Source organism: Pseudorca crassidens, chromosome 3 (assembly GCF_039906515.1).
Source record: "Pseudorca crassidens isolate mPseCra1 chromosome 3, mPseCra1.hap1, whole genome shotgun sequence".
In the NCBI taxonomy this organism is placed as follows: Eukaryota; Metazoa; Chordata; class Mammalia; order Artiodactyla; family Delphinidae; genus Pseudorca; species Pseudorca crassidens.
Genome location: NC_090298.1, coordinates 161,349,049 through 161,369,455, shown reverse-complemented (window position 1 = coordinate 161,369,455; position 20,407 = coordinate 161,349,049). Strand labels below are relative to the sequence as shown.

At 57.3% G+C, this 20,407-nt stretch overlaps 2 protein-coding genes across 3 annotated transcripts; both read left to right on the top strand.

Annotated features, from left to right (window-relative positions):
* Nucleotides 1–45: 45 nt before the first annotated feature.
* Nucleotides 46–18,560, top strand: CERS1 (ceramide synthase 1). 2 transcript variants are annotated; one of them, XM_067733322.1, is made up of 7 exons: nucleotides 46–363; nucleotides 2,682–2,841; nucleotides 7,247–7,427; nucleotides 9,619–9,780; nucleotides 10,260–10,407; nucleotides 10,639–10,748; nucleotides 12,139–12,637. In XM_067733322.1, the coding sequence occupies exons 1-7, from the start codon at nucleotides 115–117 to the stop codon at nucleotides 12,161–12,163; spliced, it is 1,035 nt and encodes a 344-aa protein (XP_067589423.1). In that variant the 5' UTR covers nucleotides 46–114; the 3' UTR covers nucleotides 12,164–12,637. The 2 variants fall into 2 exon arrangements, with proteins under 2 accessions (XP_067589423.1, XP_067589422.1); XM_067733321.1 differs by lacking the exon at nucleotides 12,139–12,637 and adding an exon at nucleotides 18,139–18,560 and having other exon boundaries at nucleotides 49–363.
* On the top strand, nucleotides 18,523–20,344 carry GDF1 (growth differentiation factor 1). The gene is made up of 2 exons (XM_067733316.1): nucleotides 18,523–18,847; nucleotides 19,510–20,344. The coding sequence occupies exons 1-2, from the start codon at nucleotides 18,523–18,525 to the stop codon at nucleotides 20,295–20,297; spliced, it is 1,113 nt and encodes a 370-aa protein (XP_067589417.1). The 3' UTR covers nucleotides 20,298–20,344.
* Nucleotides 20,345–20,407: the final 63 nt, after the last annotated feature.

The window sequence follows — 20,407 nt, the reverse complement described above, 5'->3', positions numbered from 1 at the left end:
ACGGGCTACGGCCAGCGCGCCCCCGGCCCAACTGCGGCGCGTGACGCGGGGCGCGCGGCTCCGGCGGCCACCGTGGGCGGGCGCAGACTGCCGGGACGACCGGGAGCGGGCGGCATGGCGGCGGCGGGGACCGCGGCGGGTCCGGCGGGGCCTGAGCCCATGCCTAGCTACGCGCAGCTGGTGCAGCGCGGCTGGGGCAGTGCGCTGGCGGCTGCGCGGGGCTGCGCGGACTGCGGCTGGGGGCTGGCGCGCCGCGGCCTGGCCGAGCACGCGCACCTGGCGCCTCCTGAGCTGCTGCTGCTGGCGCTCTGCGCACTCGGCTGGACCGCGCTGCGCTCGGCGGCCACTTCGCGCCTCTTTCGGGTAAGTGCTGCTGGGGGTTGGAACGTGGGGGTCCCGGGCTGGGGGGCCGGGATGTTAGGGAGTCCGGGGCGGGGACCCAGGGCTGCCGCGCGCCCCTTTATGTCTCCGCGGACCAGGGTGACTGGAACGTGGCGAGCCTCAGGCTGGAGGAGCTCGGGACGCGGAATCTTGGGCCGCCGCGTGCCCCTCTGGGCCAGGGCGGGGTGGGGTTGCGAGTGGATGTGGGGGTGTGGCCGGGCTGGGGGAAGCCTGGAACGTGGGGACCCTGACAAGGGTAGGATGCTCAAGATGTGGGGGAACAGGTCCGGTCAGTGCGGGACAAGGGGGCCCCGGGCGGTGGGAGGGCCTTGTCTGCTGCGCACTCTTTCGGACCTAGCGGAGCTGGGTATAGAAGAGCGGAGGACACGGGCAGGGAAGGCTCGGCGCACAGGGGCTGCGTGTGCCTTGCGCCTCCGGGTCACTTGGGGCGCGCTCGGAACCGGATCGGTGTCCGGGGTCGGTGCGGCGGCGGGACTGGCTCGTCCGCTGCGACCGGGAAGAGGCAGGAGCTGCCCAGTCGCTGCCGCTCGTCTGTCTGGAGTCAGCGCCACCCTCCGATCAAGGGATGCAAAGGCCTGGGCTCCCTGGCCACGCCGTGTTCGCAGCCTTTGGGGGGAGGTGGCACGGCCTGGGTCTGCGAAGCTGGACTGTGCGGGCTCCAAGGGGTCGCCACCGAATTGCTCAGTTTCCGGCGAGCCTGGGAAGGCCACCTCCCCAGCTGGAGAGTGACTGTGGGGTGACATTGGCGCCTGGCCTCCCTCCCATCCTTGGGGAGGGGTCGCTGCTATGGGAGCTTGTTGGAAGGCGTTTGGGCTCCAAGCTTGGCTGTGACTTCCCTGAGGACCAGCTGGGGTCACTCCGCCCGTCTGACTGGAGGTGGCAGGGGGTGCAGGGACAGAGTGCCTGGAGCCAACAAAGGGGCCTTTCTCTGCTGGCTGGGCAGAGGCTGGCCCTTGTTAAGTCAGGGATGGGGTGTTGTCTGGCTGCCATTGTCCCCACTCCCACCCCCATATGACCCACATGGGGGTTAGAGACCGCAGCCACCACGCTGCTCCAGGGAGGGGGAGGCAGGCATGACTATGGCCCCTCCGTAGGTGAGCCCTGGTCCCAATCTTGCTTTGTTGCTTCCCCCACCTTCCCAGTTTCCAGCTGGGCAGTGGGAGGTCCAGGAGGACGAGGGCCAGAGCCCAGGAGGGGGATATGGTTGCTCTGGGACTACCAGGGTGGAGCAGGCTTCCTCCCCACGTTCCTGAGGGAGCTGGGTGGGGGACAGCAAGGTCACGGGCCCCTCACTTTTAGAATCCCTGGACGTCGGGCACTCACTCCAGTTCGTGGCTCGCCCTTCCCAAGAAACGGGCGGAGGGGCTGCCTCGTTCTCCAAAGCTCATCTTCTTGGCAGTCGTGTGGTTGCCAGGGGTTACCGGAGCTGGCTCTGGCTGTCTCCATGGCGACTGTTGGTGCTCCGGCCCCCTCAGCCTCGCCTAGGGGAGGGGGCGGGGCTTGGCCGGCAGCTTTGGAGCCCCGCCCCCAGAGAGATTGAGGCTCTGCCCCCAGGACTCCAGGGGCGCTGGGTCCCTGAAATTCCTCCATGCCTCACCGTTGCATGCTCCCACTTCTCTTGTCCCCTCCCTGCTGTCCCCTCAGGTCCCCCCATCTGCGATGTCCTTTCCTTGACCCTCTTTCTTCCTCTGCCCCATCCTCTCTTCCTTTTCTCCCCTGAGTTCCCATGTCCTCCCCCACCTACCCACCCCATCTTCCCCAGCCCCCGTTCCTCTCTGGTCTCCCCAGTTCCTCCTCTGAGGCACCCCCTCCCCTCAAGTTCCTCCCGCATGGGGATTGCTAGGGTTCCAGCCCCCCATGTTCCCCCGGATGCCCCCATATTCCCCTCCAGTTCACTCCCATTGCCCCTTCCAAGTCTTCTCTTTAATCCTTCTTCCTCTCTGTCATACCTCTAGCTCCCCCTGAGACCCCCAAGCCCCCCAGTCCCCTGGACTGAGCCCACTGGTCTCCCTTGCTTTACACCCACGTGTCCCCCTCCTCCCCTCACAGCCTCCCCTCACGTTTCCGCCCAGGTCTCCCCCATCACTCCCCTCCCCTTGCGGCTGCGGCTGGACAGCTGGGCACTAAGTTTAGCCCTTGGCAGGTACACGTGGGCTCTGGTTACTTTCCAGGAGGCTGTGGGTACCGGGCCCGGCACTGCCTGGCCTGGGGAGTCCCTGGGCCTGGAGGAGCGGCCCTTGGCTACCAGTGCTGATGGCCGCCCGCCTTCTCACCCGTAGCCCCTAGCCAAGCGGTGCCGCCTCCAGCCTAGAGATGCCGCCAAGATGCCTGAGAGCGCCTGGAAGTTTCTCTTCTACCTGGGCGCCTGGAGCTACAGCACCTACCTGCTCTTCGGCACTGACTACCCCTTCTTTCACGACCCACCCTCCGTCTTCTATGGTAGGGGACCTGCAGGGCTGGGGCAGGTTGGGGGAGGGCCCTGTTCTGAACTCAGAGAAGGGTACATGGGGGAGCTGGACACTCATCAGACATCCCATGCTGGATGTCTGCTCTGAGACAAGGGCGATGAAGGGGCCCTGGGGCCAGAAAAGGGGGCACCTGTCCCTGTCAGGACTCAGGGAAACATCCTAGAGGAGGGGACCCCTTGTGTGGGCCCAGGCAAGCAGTCCAACACGTGCAAAGGCCCTGGGGCTTGCATGAGCTTGATAATATGGGGACGGGAGGAGGATGGCAGGAGCTTGAGTTTCGTCCTAAATGGGATGGGTTTGTGGATTATAAAAAACCTTCTTCTGGCTGCCATGTGGAGACAGATGAATCTTGGGTAAGGAGGGGAGCTGGGCCCAGGGGTTAGGCAAGGGACCAGTGTGGCTTGGACCAGCTTGGCAAGGAGATAAAGGTGGTGAGAAGTGGCTGCATCCATTGATTGGATTCGACGTGGGTGTCATCAAGGCCTGAGCTCTGGGTGGGATGGGCAGGAATTTGACTGCAGTGTCCTCTGTTACCAACCGGCAGGCCGATGTAGAAAACTCAGTCTGCAACGAGGGGTCAGGCTTCTCTACTCTTGTGCTGACCACCCAGACCGTGTATCAGGGACACACATGGACGTGTTTCCTGCCGTGTGATATAAACATCCTGGGAGGGCTCCTGGTGGCACCAGGGAGCTGGGCATGGAACCCCTGCGCTGCACCTGTCTGTCTTGTGACCATGCTGCCCACATGGCCACTTTTCCCGTGTAACACACGCACATTTCCCGTGTCATAAATCCCTAGAGGGGAGGTTTGAGCTGTCATTCAATTTTCCTTTATGAGAATGAACTGTAATTGAACTGTCTCTCTGTAATTGAAGTTTCGAGCATGGAGTTGCCTCTGGTTCCTGCTTATAAATTATGCTGTGATAGCACACTTGCAAGTTAGCTGCTTCTCTGCAGGCACGCTTACTGAGTACCTACTGTGTACCAGGTGCTGTGCTGACACAACTGTGAGTAGGTCAGAGAAAGCCCCCCACCCCTGTGTTTTGGGGTGACAGATCTGTTAAAGTGAAACAGGAAATCTGTTAACGGTGATAAGTGCAGATGAGGAAACTTGAGTGAGCAGAGGAGCATGGGATGTGGGGTGTCTAGGAGGTGGGGAGGAGGGCATTTTCTACAGGGATGGGGATGGTCCCACCAAAGGTGACTTTTGAGTGGGGACTGGGAGGAACCTGGGGCAGATGGGAAATGCAAAGGCCACTGTCGGACAGACACGCTACTGGCTGATCAGAAGCAGCAAGGAGCCCAATCAGGTGGGGTGGGAGCAGTGGGGGTCTTTACCATAGGGCCACGAGCAGAGGGGGGACGTTGACAGGACGACCTAAGGGTGGGGCTGAGGGCAGGAGCCGGTGTGCTCTGCCCAGGACAGGGTTGTGGTGGGGAGAGAAGTGGCTGATTTAAGAAATGTTTTGGGGCTTCCCTGGTGGCGCAGTGGTTGAGAGTCCACCTGCCGATGCAGGGGACACGGGTTCGTGCCCCGGTCCGGGAGGATCCCACATGCCGCGGAGCGGCTGGGCCTGTGAGCCATGGCTGCTGGGCCTGCACATCCGGAGCCTGTGCTCCGCAACGGGAGAGGCCACAACAGTGAGAGGCCTGCGTACCGCAAAAAAAAAAAAAAAGAAATGTTTTGAAAGCAGAATTGATAGGATTCACTGCCAAACCATAGGTGGGTGTGAGAGAGAAGGAGGATGGGGCTGGCCCCAGGGTCTAGGGGGCTGAGGGTGGGGCAGGTTTGGGGGAGACCAGGAGCTGGGTGTGGGATGCCCAGGTGGCTGATCCTGGAGATCGGGGAGGGGGATGAGGCAGGAGTGACATGGAGAGGCCAGAGCAGCAGGCGGGTTGTGTGTGGAGAGGAGGTTGGAGGTCCACAGACAGAGCCCGGCCCACCTCACCCCACAACGTGCAGGGAGGTGCAGACGCAGCCCAGATGGGGAATTATCTGCTGCCCTCTTCCCTCTGCCCCAGATCTGGGGCCCAAAGCTGGAGCGGGGGTGCTCTCCACTGTAGCAGTCTCGCCAGTGTGATAGGTGGAAAAGAGGGTGTCCCGTTTCCACAGAGGGTGCCTCCGCGTCCCTTCCTTCTCAAGAGGGACAGAGACACTTGGCAGGTGTGGGGAGGCCCCCCTCTGCTGACTGCAGCACTGCCACAAGGCTGCGCACGGAACGTGGGGGGAGACCCAGCCAGGAGTGTGAGTTTTGCTACTGAGCCCAATTGGGGAGCCCTGGACGTGTTCAAGTGGGGGATGAGTGATCTGTCAGGTGTCTTTCATTTTTTTTAATTAGGTAAACTTTACATAACATAGAATTAACCATTCTATTTTATTTATTTATTTTTGGCCGCACTGTGCCGCTCGCTGCATCTCAGCTCCCCGACCAGGGATTGGACCCATGCCCCCTGCAATGGAAGCACGGAGTCCTAGCCACTGGACCGCCAAGGAATTCCCAGAATTAACCATTTTAGCCAGTCACAGAAACACAAATATTGTGTGATTCTACTTATGTGAGGCACCTAGGGTCATCAAATCCATAGAGACAGAAAGTAGGATGGTGGGTGTCAGGGGCTGGGGAAGGGGGAACAGAGAGGGAGTGTCTAATGGGAACAGAGTTTCAGTTTTACAACATGGAAAAACTTTTAGAGATTGGTTGCACAACAGTGTGAATATACCTAGTGCTACTAAACTTAAAAATGGTTAAGGTGGTACATTTTATGTTATATATATTTTTACCACAACTTTTAAAACTTCACCATTTTAAAGTGAGCAGTTCAGTGGCATTTAGCACGTTCACAGTGTTGCACAAGCACCGTGTCTATCTAGTTCCGGCACATTTCCATCATCCCGAAAAGGAGACCCGTCCCCGTTAGCAGCTTGCCATCCCCCCTCTCCCAGCCCCTGGCAACCATTAGTCCGCTTTCTGTCTCTATGGATTTGCCTGTTCTATAGACATTTCATATACATGGAATCATTGGTATGTGATTGCATGTGCCCGTTTGCGTCTGGCTTCTTTCACTCAGCATAATGTTTTTGAGGTTTATTCACATTGTAGTGTGTGTCAAGGCTTCTTTCCTTTTTAGGGCTGCATAATATTCCACATGATGTGGCTACACGAAACGTGGATTTACCACATTTTGTGTACCCAGTCACCTGCTGATGGACATTTGGGCTGTTCCCCTTTTGATGATTGTGACTAGTGCTGCTGTGGACATGAGTATACGGGGGTCTCTTGAGTCCCTGTTTTCAGTTTCCTTGGGCACAGGCCAAGAGTGGACTTGCCAGATCATGGGGTCTGTGTATTCACAGCCATCGAGGCTGCTGTGGGGAGAATGGACAGTCGGGAATAGGCTCTGGAGGCCGGGAGAAGCTGGGGCAGCGCTGGGAAGAGATGACGGTACCTGGACCAGGGTGGGGGCAGTGGGGGCAGGGCAAGTGAGTGGAGGTGGGGACCGAAGAGGGACCCCCAGATAGAGGTCCAAGTGGATCTCCGTTGCAGGCAGGACCAGGGTACAGACAAAGGGCTGTCACTGAGGTGGCAGCATAGGAGGCGTCTAAGGGATAGCTGGCCTCCAGGGGGACTTGAGGGTCTAGCTCCAGATCACTGAGGCTTGGAGGGGGAGGGACAGGAGACCGGGGATGGAGCCCAGGGAGGCCGTTACGGGGGATGGACAAAGAAGGAGCCGCAGACAGCAGGGCACAGTCTGGAGTTCTAGGTCGATTCGGGCGAGTCCTCGGTGATGGACTGAGGAGGGGAGGCGGAGATGGTGGGGGGAGCGATGTCCCCTGGAAAGGCACGAGGCCTGAGTGCGGGTGGGCGCATGTGCAGGGGCAGGGGGCAGGAGGTGGCTGCAGGAGGGGAGGTGGAGCCGGGCCCGCTCTGCGGGAGAGCCCGCACTCATGGGCGTTGGAAAGTGTGTGATTTCTGCCTCAGCTGCTTGGCCGGCACAGCAAGGCAGGTGGCAGCCTCCATCGGTTTGGGGATTTGCTGGGAGGGCGGCACCCAGGACCGGGTGTCTTGAGCGAGCCTGGTAAGAGAAGACGGGGAAGGGGGCCTGGGGCACAGTTGGAAATTCTGCAAAGGACCAATTTCAGGGCAGGAGCACCTTTTTCTGTAGATCTATAACTGTTCTAAAAAGTAATGCCTATTCATAAACAATGATGGGTGGAGAATGGGTAACAGAAAACCAGCGACCAGAACAGCTGCAGAGATGCGTGGCACGCCCAGCATGCAGAGGACCCATGCGCGGCTTGAGGGAGTGCTCGGGGTCGCCTGCGGGTCCCGGAGGCCCTGCAGGTCCCTGACGGCACGGTCTGGCCCTCCCCAGACTGGAAGACGGGCATGGCGGTACCACGGGACATCGCGGTTGCCTACCTACTACAGGGAAGCTTCTACGGCCATTCCATCTACGCCACGCTGTACCTGGATGCCTGGCGCAAGGACTCAGTGGTCATGCTCATCCACCATGTGGTCACCTTGGTCCTCATTATCTCGTCCTATGCCTTCCGGTGAGTCCAGGAGGGGACAGGAGGGTGGAGGGCACTGGCGTGAGCAGTGGCAAGAGGCTGGCACAGGGCAGAGGCTGATGCCTGGGTGGGGGGGTATGGGGGTGTCCGTGGGAGAGGTTTCTGAAGAGAGATTCTGACGTGATGGGGCAAAACAGGTGCAGAGAGGCACCACCTGCCCCCACCCCATCTGTCCCCCTCCAGCTCCTCCTGGATGGCAACCTTGGCTGGGTCACAAAGCAAGTGTTTACTGAACACCTGCCATGTGGCAGGTGCTGCTGGGGGCACAGCCGTGAGCACAGTAGACAAAACGTTATGTTCCAGCCCACTGTGGCCACCGCACGTGGTCATAGTGCTTCAAGGCAGAGCCTGTGCAAACCACAGCATGCTGTATGTGTAAAAGCCACCCTGATTCCAAGGGTAAAGGAGAGTGAAAATATCTTTCAGTCCCTTCGTTATGTCATTTACATGTTGAATGACGACATTTCGGATATACTGAGTCAATTGGAATATATTATTAAAATTAATTTTACTTCTTCCTATTTACTTTTTTTTTTAAACGCTGCTGATAGAAAATTTAAAACGAAATTGGGATTAGCAGATGCAAACTATTATATATAGGATGGATAAACAACAGGGTCCTACTGTATAGCACAGGGAACTATATTCAATATCCTATGATAAACCATAATGGAAAAGAATATGAAAAAGAATGTGTATATATGTATAACTGAATCACTTTGCTGTACAGCAGAAACTAACACAACATTGTAAAGCAATTATACTCCAATAAAGATATTAAAAAAAAAATTGAACATGGAAACTCAAAAAAAAATTTAAAAAAAAGAAAATTTAAAACGACATATACAGCTCATATTCTATTCATTTTTTTAAAATTTATTTTTATTTATTTTATTTATTTATTTTGGCTGTGTTGGGTCTTTGTTGCTGCGCGTGGGCTTTCTCTAATTGTGGCTAGTGGCGGCTACTCTTCATTGCAGTGTGCGGGCTTCTCATTGCGGTGGCTTCTCTTGCTGCAGAGCATGGGCTCTAGGTGCGTGGGCTTCAGTAGTTGCAGCATGTGGGCTCAGTAGTTGTGGCGCACGGGCTTAGTTGCTCTGCGGCATGTGGGATCTTCCCGGACCAGGGATTGAACTGTGTTCCCTGCACTGCTCCACCAGGGAAGCCCCTCAAATTCTATTCTTGTTGGACTAGCTGTGCCCTCCAGCACAGTAGCTGCTGGCCACAGGTGGTCATGTCAACTTTAATTAAACTTAAATAAAATCACACATTCTGTACCTCAGCCCAGTATGTGGCTGGTGACTCCTGTATTGGACAATGCAGATTTAGAACATTCCTATCATTCTTGAAAATTTATTAGACAGCCCTGCTCTAGAGGGTAGAATCAGATAACAACCCCCCCACAAAAAAAAACCATGAAAGAAAAGAACTAACAGTTTGTTTGAAGGTGATCACTATGGAAAATTCAAGTCGGAAGATAAGGACTGCAGAGGTGGTGAGGTGAGGTGGGGTGGTCAGGGGTGACCGGTGAGCCGAGACTGAAAGTTGGTGAAGGAAGGCTCCGGGAACACCAGGGATGTTAGGGGATGAGAACAGCCTGTGGCTGTCAGGAGGGCAGAGTGGGCATGAAGACGGTGACAGAGGTGCACAGCCACATCCAGGCTGAACTCAGGCACCACGCAGCTGTGAGGCGGAAGGCTGGATAGGGACGGGGCTCCAGCCTTCGTCAGATCCTGGTGGGGGTGCGGCCTTTCCCAGGCAAGTCTGCAGTTTGCAGCAGTGTTCAGGTTAAATGTACAAACCTGGGAGCATCAGTGAGGCAGTCATGTTGAAAGTGTGGGGTATCTGGACACAGAATGACCCAGGCCTGTGAGGGTCAGGGGTCATTGAGGGTCAGAGGTCACAGAGATGAGGAAGGATCAGAGAGGGCACTTCCAGGGAGGTTCCTGAGCCTGGGGTGTGGCTGCCACAGGACGGGTGCAGCCTGGGTGTTACTGCTGACCTAGCCCTGTGAAGGGGGGATGGGCAGGGCAGATGGGCCAGGGAGGACAGCTCTGAACAGACCCACGGGAAGCCTGGAGGGGTGGCCAAGGGGGCCTGTGCTTGGGAGCCTCGGTGCGGGTAGGGGTCCCAGGGTAACCAGCCCTCTCTCCTCTCCCGATTTCCTCCTCAGGTACCACAAGGTGGGCATCCTTGTGCTCTTCCTGCATGACATCAGTGACGTACAGCTGGAGTTCACCAAGCTCAATGTCTACTTCAAGTCCCGCGGAGGATCCCACCACCGGCTTCACGCCCTGGCTGCAGACCTGGGCTGCCTCAGCTTCAGCCTCAGCTGGTGAGCCGGCAGGGGAGGAGGCGGGCCTAGTGGAAGGGGAGGGGACCTGGTGGAGGTAGGCGGGGCCAGGCCGGGAAGGAAGTGGGGCTTATGAGAGTGGGTGGAGCCAAGCAGGAAGGAAGTGGGTCCTAGAGAGGCGGGTGGGCAGGGAAGGGGTGGGTCCTGGTGAGGTGGGTGGGGGCTTGGTGAGGTGGGAGGGGCCAGACAGGGCCAGGGTGATGTGGGCGGGGTCTGGTGGGACAGCAGAGGGCACGAGTTGGGAATAAGCAAGCTGGGCAGGAAAGGACAGCACAAGAATGGAGACAGCTGGGCAGGAATGAACAAGGGTGGGGTAAGGAGACATGGATGGGTGAGGATGTGCAGGGGCAGATGGATGAGTCCAGACGGGACAGGACAGGGACTGGGGGGAAGGGGAGGGGGCTCCCCTCCCCCTCCCCCTCGCCCCCACAGCCTCCTCGACGCGCCCCTCCCTTCTGCAGGTTCTGGTTCCGCCTCTACTGGTTCCCGCTCAAGGTCCTGTATGCCACGAGCTACTGCAGCCTGCGGTCGGTGCCTGACATCCCCTTCTACTTCTTCTTCAACGCACTCCTGCTGTTGCTCACACTCATGAACCTCTATTGGTTCCTGGTGAGTTGGCGCTCACAGCTCCTCGCCACCCCTTTCTTCTCAGATGCCAGTCCTGTCCCGGTCCCCGTCCCCAAGGAGCGCTCCAGGTGCACGCCCTTCTCACGCACTCCCAGGGAGGAGGGGCATGTTAGGCAACGTGCAAAGGGCCGGTGGCAGGAGCACCCAGCCATCAGGAGGGCAGCGAGGTCGGGGACGGGGCTCTCTTCTCACCTGTGCCTTCCCCTCCCACAGTACATCGTGGCTTTTGCTGCCAAGGTGCTGACGGGCCAGGTGCGCGAGCTGAAGGACGTGCGGGAATATGACACAGCAGAGGCCCTGAGCCCGAAGCCCAGCAAAGCTGAGTGAGTGTGGAGGGGCCCCCAGCCCTAGTTCATTCCTTAACCACGTCCGTCTGATCGAGCGCACTCTGTGGGTAGGCCCCGGAGACACGGCAGCGGATGAGGCTGATGCCGACGCTGCCCCCCCGGAGCCTGCATCCAAAAGAGAGACTGCGACAAAGGCATGGACGATGTAGCGACAGAGTTAGATGCTGTCAGGACAGACAGCGAGGAAGGTGGGGGTGGAGAGGTGAGGGGTGAGAATCAGGGTCTCGGTGGTGGGAGCCGTGAGGGCCAAGCCCAGTGCTGAGGATCAGCTGTTTTCCAGGCCTGACGGCAACCTCTAAGCAGGTGGCAGTGGAAGGGGGCGGTGAGGGGGTGCCATGGGCAGCCCAGGGAGCCCGGGCTCTGTTCGGGCTAATACCCTCTGGTCCAGCGGGGCAACCACTGGTCAGCCAAGCAGGAGATGGGGCCGGGGGTTCGGGCCCAGGTGGGATTTGTAGGGATGACGAGCCAAAGGGGCCTCTTCGACCGTCCTGGAGGTAGGGGCCTCGGGACTGCCAGCCCTGGGATGTGAGCCAGATGGCGCCCAAAGCCCCTGGCCTGGAGGGGCCCCAGGAGTGAATGGAGGCAGGTTGGGATGACCAGCAGGGTCCAAGGTGTGCAGCGCCTCACAGTCAATGTGAGGGGTGGTTGAGCAGCACTGAGATGGGGGCTGCTGAAGGCTCGCAGGGCGCTCCCCAGCAGACCCTCTGATTTGACCCCTGGGAGGTCATCAGTGACCAACCTGGGAAAGATGGTTTCGGGGAAGCAGTGGGCACAGAGTGCAGTGAGGTGTGGGTCAGAATGGGCAGGGAGGAGGATGAGAGAAGCAGAGATTTTTTAAAAATCTCCTTGAAAGACATGAGAAGGGGAGCAAAGAACTGGGGGAATTGCCAGAGCAGCCAAAAAGCCAGCGGCCCAGGTTAGAGGGGAGTCAGGCAGGTGAGCAGGGATTGTGGACACAAGAGGGCTGGGCCGCAGGTGAGGTCACCCCAGTGGTCAGATCCCAACTCTGGTGTAGAACTAACCAGACTTGCTTTGGATGTAGGTGAAATAGAAATAAAAAATTCAAAGATGACCCAAGACCTCTGCCTCGAGCTGCCATTTACCGAGATGGGACTCAGGGCAGGACCATGTGCACCGGTGGGGGTAGGGGGTTGGGAATCTAGTTTTGAGGGTGTCGGATTGTCGATGTCCAGCGAACCTGAGTTGGAAATTGCGCGTAGAGGTCAGTGAGGTCTCACCAAGGAGTCTGACCAACCCTCAGAGGCTTCCAGAAGAAACAGTGATTAAAGAGAACTCCAGGGGTGAGGTTGGGGAGGCACCTGCTTGGCTAAATCTAAAACTGAAAGACCTTTCTGCTGTAAAACAGTGAACTCCTAGAGATGTCCTTGTAAACGCAGAGCCCAAGGCAAAGAGCAAGCCAGACCACCTAGCTCCACCCTGCTCCCTGCTCTGTCTCCCCCAAGAATGTCCAGCCAGAATGTGAGTTGGGAGGCTGGCACCTCCAGCCCCAAATGACAGCATTCCCACTAGGATGGCAAAGAACAAACTCCATACAGAAATGACAGGGGACTGGGGACATGCTGCCATGGTTGGCCCCATGGGCACCACCTGCAGAACCTGGTCCCTAAGGATGGCTAGAGTTAGCACAGTTGGGTATAAAACAAGATGGGATAAAAAGCAATGAGAATGTGGAATGTGCCACAAAAGAGCTGGTCAGGACACCTGAAAATCGTCAGGTCATGGAAAACGAGACTGAGGAACCGTCAGCTCAGATTGACTGAATGCAATGTGGGATACTGGACCAGAAAAGGGACATCTGTGGAAAAACTGGTGAAATTCAAATAAAGTCTATGGTTTAGCTCATAGCAATGTTCTAGCATTGGTTTCTTAGTTGTGATAAATGCACTGTGGAGATATAAAGTGTTAACGTTCGGGGAGACTTGGGCAGTGGCTACCGTGGAGCTCTTTATGCTATCTCTGCAAATCTAAAATTATTCTAAAATGAAAAGTTTATTAAAAATGTAAAAGGCATGAGAGACCATGAAAAACAGCATTGGATGTTAAATATATTTCTTTCCTAGGGCTGCCGTAACAAAGTACCACAAACTAGGGGGCTTAAAACAACAGAGGTTTATTCTCTCACAGTTCTAGAGACCAGAAGTCTGAAATGAAGGTGTCAGCAGAGCCACTCTTGCTCTGAAGGTCTTCCTTGCCTCTTCCAGTTTCTGGGGGTTCCAGATGTTTTTTGGCTTGTGGCTGCATCACTCCAATCTCCATTTCCTGTCTTCAAATGGTCTCTCTGGCTCTTATAAGGACATTTGTCATTGGATTTAGACCACTATGATCTCATCCCAAATTCCTTCACTTAATTACATCTGCAAAGACTCTTTTTCCAAATAGAGTCACAGTCACAGTTCTAGAGATTAGGATGTGGACATATCCTTTTAGGGACCACCATTCAACCTATTATAGATGTTAAGTCTCCAACGATTAGATACAGCTGAAAAGAGAATCAGTGAATTGAAAGCTGCGGAGAAATTACCTAGGATGCAGCCTAAACAAATGGAAAATATGACAGTTAGAATAGTAAGAATTATGTGGCTGAGTCCTAATAGGAGATAGATAGACAGGGAGAGACAACATGAGAAGACATAATGCTGAGAATTTTTCCAGAAAGTGACAAGACATAAATCATAAGCAGGATGAATACAAAGGCATCCGGGCCCCAGACACATCATAGTGAAATGTGAAACAGCTACAGAAAAGAAGAGATGACCTACGAAACAGTGACAGACTAACAGCAACGAGGGAAGCTGGAAGACTGGAGTCAGATATCACCTCAAATGCTGAAAGGAAGTAACAAGAAACCGGGACTCTTATACACAAGTTTAAAAACAGTTACTCAAGAGAAAGGAAACCTGTTGGCTTGCATGAGATCCTGGGTTTGGTCCCCAGCATCCCCACCAAAAAAAAAAAAAAAAAAAGGATATCCGCAGGAACAAAAACTAAGAAGGCTTACCATTCACAGATCTTCTCTAGGAGAATATTTCAGAAAACTACCCCAAGAGATAGATCAGCAGAGAAATTGATACATATCTGGGTAAAAATTTTTTTAACGCCTAATTTGAGAGATTTTAAAAAATTAGAGCTGAAATATTTAATATTATTGAAACAGGATTGGTGGCTTTGCATTTTGCAGGAGGGTAGGGCATTACCTTTGGGCTATATTGAGTATTTATGTTAACACTATTAGGGTGTAGAGGGGAGAATGGAACCAAAAACAGGTACAACAAAGTAAATGCAGGAAAGGAAAGCTAGAAAAAGCAGGGTAAGTAATGCAGAATGAGGGTAGAATCTCAACTATTGCGCATGCAAATAAACACACATGGAATAATCATGACAATTACGCGACTGGGCTTTTAAATAAATCCATCTCTGACCTGGTCAAAAGACTTCAACTCCAGGATAAATAAAAGTTGTAAGTAAAAAGACAGGAGGAGGGCTTCCCTGGTGGCGCAGTGGTTGAGAGTCCGCCTGCCGATGCAGGGGACGCGGGTTCGTGCCCCGGTCCGGGAAGATCCCACATGCCGCGGAGCGGCTGGGCCTGTGAGCCATGGCTGCTGAGCCTGCGCGTCCGGAGCCTGTTGCTCCGCAACGGGAGAGGCCACAACAGTGAGAGGCCCGCGTACCGCAAAAAAAAAAAAAAAAAAGACAGGAGGAGAAAGGTGTAATTTTTGATGTGAAAGGATCCGCATGATGCAGCCCTAAACTGTGGCGAGATGGGACCACAGGAGGTAAAGTCCACGTTCCTCATCAGGCAGCTCCGAAGCAAGAACAGATGTTCTTTTTAAGCACAGGAACACTTCTCAAAATTGAAAAAAACCAGGGGCAACCTCCGTTGCTCAGAACCAGGATCGTGCAGACCATGTATGATGAAAATGCAGTTAGATTTGAAAACAATGACTGAGAACCACTTTGAAGGACCCCGGAGTGGAGAACAAATCACGTGGCAAAGCAGCACTGAGGCCTTCTTTGCTCCTGCTGGTTCTCTCTTCTGAACCCCCTCCATGGGGCCCCTCCTGGACCTCTGTCTTCGGCCCCCTGCAGTGGCCCCTGCACCCTGGTCACGACCTCGGTCTGAAGCCCCCATCGTTCTCTTGGGCTGCTGGGACCGCCATCCATCGGGGGCCCTCACCCCGCTCTGGGTCTGCTGACCTGCCTGAGGCTACCCCACCCCTCCGTACACCGGCTTTCTCCTCCGTGACACTCTCAGCTGCCCCCGCTGTATCTGAAGAGCCATGACCCGCACATCTGGTCCTCGCTGCAGCACTAATGGGGGCCAGGGGTCCTCAGCGATGCCTGGGCAGTGCCTGATCTCCTGAGACTCTTCCTTCTCCTCGGCCACCAACTGTCCTCACCATTGTCCCCTCACCCGATGACTTGGCTTCCGTGTCCCCAGGAAAGCAGGGGTAGCCGGATGAGGACATCCACCCTCTAGTGCCGGCTGGCTGCTTTGGTAGATGGTCCGTCTCCCTCTGAGGCCACCGTCCCGGGCCACCGATGTCCACCCCTTTGCCTGCTCAGGGACATTCTGATCAAGAAGAGAAACCTCCTCTCTCCGCTCCGCTTACAGACCAGCACCCCCTTCTCCTCCCTTCTCGAACCCAGCTCCCTCTGGGGTCTTACCCCCACCACCCCGAGACCACTCCTGTCCGCTCCACTGATGCTAAACAAATCTGGTGGTCACTCCCCCCCGCCTTTTTTTGAACAGTTTTATTGAGATGGAATTCACACACCATGCAATTTGCCCATTTGCCGTGTAGAAGTCAATGTTTTTAGTCCATTCACAGAGTTGTGAAACCATCACTGCGGTTTTAGAACATTTTTGTCACCCCCGCAAAAGAAACCCCATACCCAACCCAACCTCTCCTTTTGCAATCGCCAGTCTGCCTCTGCTCCCTGCTTCACTTTCTTTTTTTTTTTTTTTTTTAGTATTTATTTATTTACTTGGTTGCACTGGGTCTTAGTTGCGGCTCGCAGTCTCCTTAGTTGCGGCACGTGGGCTCCCGCTTCACTTTTTGTGCCTTCCTGCTCCGCATCTGGCCTCCCCCTCTCCCAGGGCCCTTTCACTTAATCCACCCCGACTTCCAAGTTTCTCTCCCAGCTCACAGTGCTCCTCTGAGTGCCATTGTCTGTGTCAGTGTCTGCTTGACATTCCAAGCACCTTCTAAATATCCAGAATCAACCCCCATTCCCACCGCAAACTACCTCTCGTGAACATTTGTCCATCGCACTTGATGGCAACTCAGGGTGAAAACCTTGCAAAACCCTAGGGAGCCCCCCGTCTCTCCCTCTCCTCCTTATCCTCAAGGAAACATCCAGAATCCACCCGAGTCTCTGCCTGCCCACATCCCCCTGCAGCTTCCACCCTCGTCCTGATTTTCTCTTTCCCGCTGTGGTGCACTGAGACGAAAAAGTGTAAACCTGATTCTGCAGAGAGGCCGTCTCGCCCTAGTTGGGTACTCCCCTCCCCCGCAAATACACTGTTTTTGAGGAGGGAGGGGGCCCTTGGAAGCTTGTGCAGAAAAACAAACCAGAATCACCACAGGAAAGCTCTGATAAAGAGGCACAGGGCGGGGGTACGGATCCTTGGAGGTATTAAACCTTCTATAGAAGTATAGGAATTAAAACAGCGGGAACAGAGCTGAGCCCATCAAACTTTAGCAAAGAAGCATCCCGGGAGGGAAGGAAGAACTGTCGATGGGACGCTTGCTTGGTAACCATCTTTATCTCGCATGAGCCCCCAGTGCAAACTCCCAAAGCATCAAAGATGTTGATGCAGAAATGGAAGCTGTGCAATCAAAGAGTCGAAATGAGAGACTGTGCCGTCCAGCAACTGAACTATGAGAAGACTCAAGAAGCTGGGAACCCCACCTCTGCTCTGTCTAAAAGACCAACAGGCAAAGCTGAAGATATAGGACAGATGGGAGGTCCACGGGGGGCTTATCTCTGATCTCCCAGATAAAGGGCTCCCGCGGTGGCAGCGAGACAAAACAGCAGCCCACGGAGAAGTGGGCCGAGGGCGGGAGGTGTGCTCCCAGGAAGGGGCATCCAGTGGCTCCAGCCCCAGGGAAGAGCAAACTAAAGTGACTGAGACCATCTTCTCCAGGAAAGTCTTTATGTTCTCATATGGAACGGTCTCTGAGCTAGAGTGCTCCACAAACCAAAGGGCTGCAGGGTACAGTAATGCACATATGCTAGTATCTGAGGATACACAGAAGTCAAAGGGTGGTAGATCCCTAGGAGCCGCTCGGTTGAACTGTGAGTTTTCTATGCTTTCTGAGGTCTAGACCGTGAGAATATATTACTGGCTCAGAAAACTTAATACAGTTGTACATAAACTAGACTGTAGAATTCACTTTAGCAGAGACTGATGGACCATGTGCAAAGGCACGAAGAGTTCTCATACGTGGGAATAGGAATGGTCAATGGCCGTGACCGTAAGACTGCGGGGAGATGCTGTCTTGGCATCAGCAGGCTGGCCAGTTAAACAGGACACAACACCGAGCAAGTGATGGCAATAGCGGTGAGGGGCAGGGGTAGACCTGTTGAGTCCAGTAAGGTGGGCCTGGGCAGATCCCCAGGGTGCAGGTCCCCTCCCAGTCGGGACCCCAGAGACCTGCCACTAACACAGGCAGGGAAGATGGAATTAAGGAGATCATCAGTGCACATGGGAGCGATCTCGGTGGCACATTTTTGGAAAATTGAGGTGCAGGAGAAGACATCTTTGTAGACAGTTTGAAATATGCAAACCATGAACGTTGTTTAGACGTTAGGGGTCTTTCTCTGGGATCTTACAGTACTGATTCGTTTTAAAACACTACATAACTTGTTTTAAGGACATGGAAGCAAAGAAGGGGCTGTGGCAGGTGTAGACAGAGGGCAGTGGATGGAGAATCATGGGCTGGGAAGCCTTTCCTGGTAGGGCCATTGTAGTTGGGGAGGAGCCTGCCCGGTGGGATAGCCGGGGGCTCTGGCCAGTTCTGCCTCCCTGGGAGAGGAGGAGGATAAAGCGCTGGTCCAGGTCCAGGCGATGGGCTTAAATCAGGCAGAGGTTGGTAGGTGACTTTTGCCCTCCAGCAGCCGCGGGTGGCCCAGGGGGGAGGGGAGAGGAGGGTTTAATTGTAGGAAGGAGCAGGGACCACTTGCCCAGCAGGCAGATGGCAGGGTCTTTTGGCCTTGTGGGCTGGGAGGAAGAATGGGGCGGGGCTGGGAAAAGGAGGGCAAGGAGGGCGGGACGGTGGTGGGAGGCGCTACGTGGTGGCGTGGGGTCCCTAGGCTAACCTGGGCCGGTTCTGGCTCGCAGGAAGCCGCTGAGGAATGGACTGGTTAAGGACAAGCGCTTCTGAACCCCTCGACCCCGGCCCCGCCGCCCAGGACCCAGCCCCACCCAACCTCGCCCTCGGGGACCAGCCACGCGGCTGCCCCATTCGCCCCCTGTACCCTGGCCCTAACAGGCTCCGCCCCCGCCGCAACCCACCCCGCCCTGGCCACTCCCGGGACCCCTGCCCCGCCCCCTCGAGACCCCGCCCCCGTGATTGGTCCCTATTCGACTTCAGGATCGCGGCCACGCCCCCCGAGACCCTGACCTGGCCCAGGTCTTTCCAGGGACCCCGGTCCCGCCCCCAGCCCGCAGGTCCCGGAGCCCACCAGCCCCTGAGCACTCGCCCGGCCGCCGCCTGTGACGAAGATGCCACCGCTGTGCCGGCGTCCGGGCCGCCACGTCCTTCTTCTCCTACTGGCCATGCTGCTGCCCTCGTCACCCCCGGCCCGCGCCCCCGCGCCCCCGGGCCCCGCCGCCGCCCTACTCCAGGCTCTCGGGTTTCCCGACGTGCCCCGGGGCGCCCCCAAGTCCCGGCCTGTACCCCCTGTCATGTGGCGCCTGTTCCGCCGCCGGGACCACCAGGAGGCCAGGGCGGGCCCTCGGAGGACGCCCCTGGGGACTACCCTGCGGCCGTGCCATATGGAGGAGCTGGGGGTCGCCGGAAACATCGTGCGCCACGTCCCGGACCGCGGTGAGTGGGGTCTGCGCTGGGGGCGTGGGTCTGGGAGGCCGATACCCCGCTGGGCGCCCCGAGCCCGCCACGAGCCTCCAGCGGCGCGTGAGGAAGGCCGGAGAGCCCTGAGGGTCGCCACCCTCCCTGTCCAGCCCGCAAGCAACCTGGGCCTCTGAACTCCCTCAGCTCCTCCGCGTGGACACCTGCCGGGACAGGGGATGGGGTGGGGGAGTAATCCGAAGGCCAGGCTCCCTTGCACCGAGCAGGGCCCCTTGCTTGCAGCTGAAGCCCTGCCCCCACTCCATCCCACCCCCTCTGCCGCTTCACACCACTTGATGCCTTCCTGCAGATGCCACCCGCCCTAGCATCGCTTCCCCACTAGCCCCATGCGTTCGCTCATTTCCCCCCCCCCCCACCTCCCCACCCCCGCCTATGTCCCCAACGGCGGGCTGGCCGCCCTACACTGGTCGGGGCCTCTTCCTTGCAAGTGACGCCCTGCCCCCACTCCATCTCCCTCACCCACCGCCGCTTCACACCATTTGACGCCTTCTAACAGATGGTGCGACCCCCAGCTCCGGTCGCTCACCTTCCCCCGCTGTCCCCAACCAAGACCCATTCGCGGGCCGGTCGGCACCGAGTGGGGACCCAGCGCCAGCCGAGCCCTCTCCCTTCCTCCCCAGGCGCGGCCGCCCGGCCCCCGGAGCCCGCCTCAGCTGCGGGACAGTGCCCTGAGTGGACCGTCGTCTTCGACCTGTCGGCCGTGGAGCCAGCCGAGCGCCCGAGCCAGGCCCGCCTGGAGCTGCGCTTCGCGGCTACAGAGGCGACGGCGGGGACGGCGGGCGGCTGGGAGCTGAGCGTGGCGCCGGCGGGCGCGGGCCCCGGGCAGGTGGTGCTCCGCCAGGCGGTGTCCGCCCTGGGAATGCCGGTGCGCGCCGAGCTGCTGGGCGCCGCCTGGGCCCGCAACACCTCGGCGCCGCGCAGCCTCCGCCTGACTCTGGCGCTGCGTCCCCGGGCTCCCGCTGCCTGCGCGAGCCTGGCCGAGGCCTCGCTGCTGCTGGTGACCCTCGACCCGCGCCTGTGCCACCCCCTGGCCCGGCCGCGGCGCGAGGCCGAGCCCGCAGTGGGCGGCGGCCCTGGGGGCGCGTGTCGCGCGCGGCGGCTCTACGTGAGCTTCCGCGAGGTGGGCTGGCACCGCTGGGTCATCGCGCCACGCGGCTTCCTGGCCAACTACTGCCAGGGCAAGTGCGGGCTGCCCGCCGCGCTGTCCGAACCCGGCGGGACGCCCGCGCTCAACCACGCTGTGCTGCGCGCGCTCATGCACGCGGCCGCCCCTAGCGCCGCCGCCGGCCTTCCCTGCTGCGTGCCCGCGCGCCTGTCGCCCATCTCCGTGCTCTTCTTCGATAACAGCGACAACGTGGTACTGCGGCACTACGAAGACATGGTGGTGGATGAGTGCGGCTGCCGCTGACCGGGGGCGGGCGGGAGAGGGCAACAATAAACACTGCGTGGTCCGCTCTGCTGCCTTCTCGGGTCTTGTCACCTGGGAGTGGGGAGGGAAGCAGCTATGTCCATCACCAT

Coding starts and splice junctions, on each gene's coding strand:
- CERS1 (XM_067733321.1), top strand. CDS start 115: ATGGCGGCGGCGGGGACCGCGGCGGGTCCGGCGGGGCCTGAGCCCATG. Junction 364..2,681: donor CCACTTCGCGCCTCTTTCGG/GTAAGTGCTGCT, acceptor TCTCACCCGTAG/CCCCTAGCCAAGCGGTGCCG. Junction 9,781..10,259: donor CTCAGCTTCAGCCTCAGCTG/GTGAGCCGGCAG, acceptor TCCCTTCTGCAG/GTTCTGGTTCCGCCTCTACT.
- GDF1 (XM_067733316.1), top strand. CDS start 18,523: ATGCCACCGCTGTGCCGGCGTCCGGGCCGCCACGTCCTTCTTCTCCTA. Junction 18,848..19,509: donor GCGCCACGTCCCGGACCGCG/GTGAGTGGGGTC, acceptor CTTCCTCCCCAG/GCGCGGCCGCCCGGCCCCCG.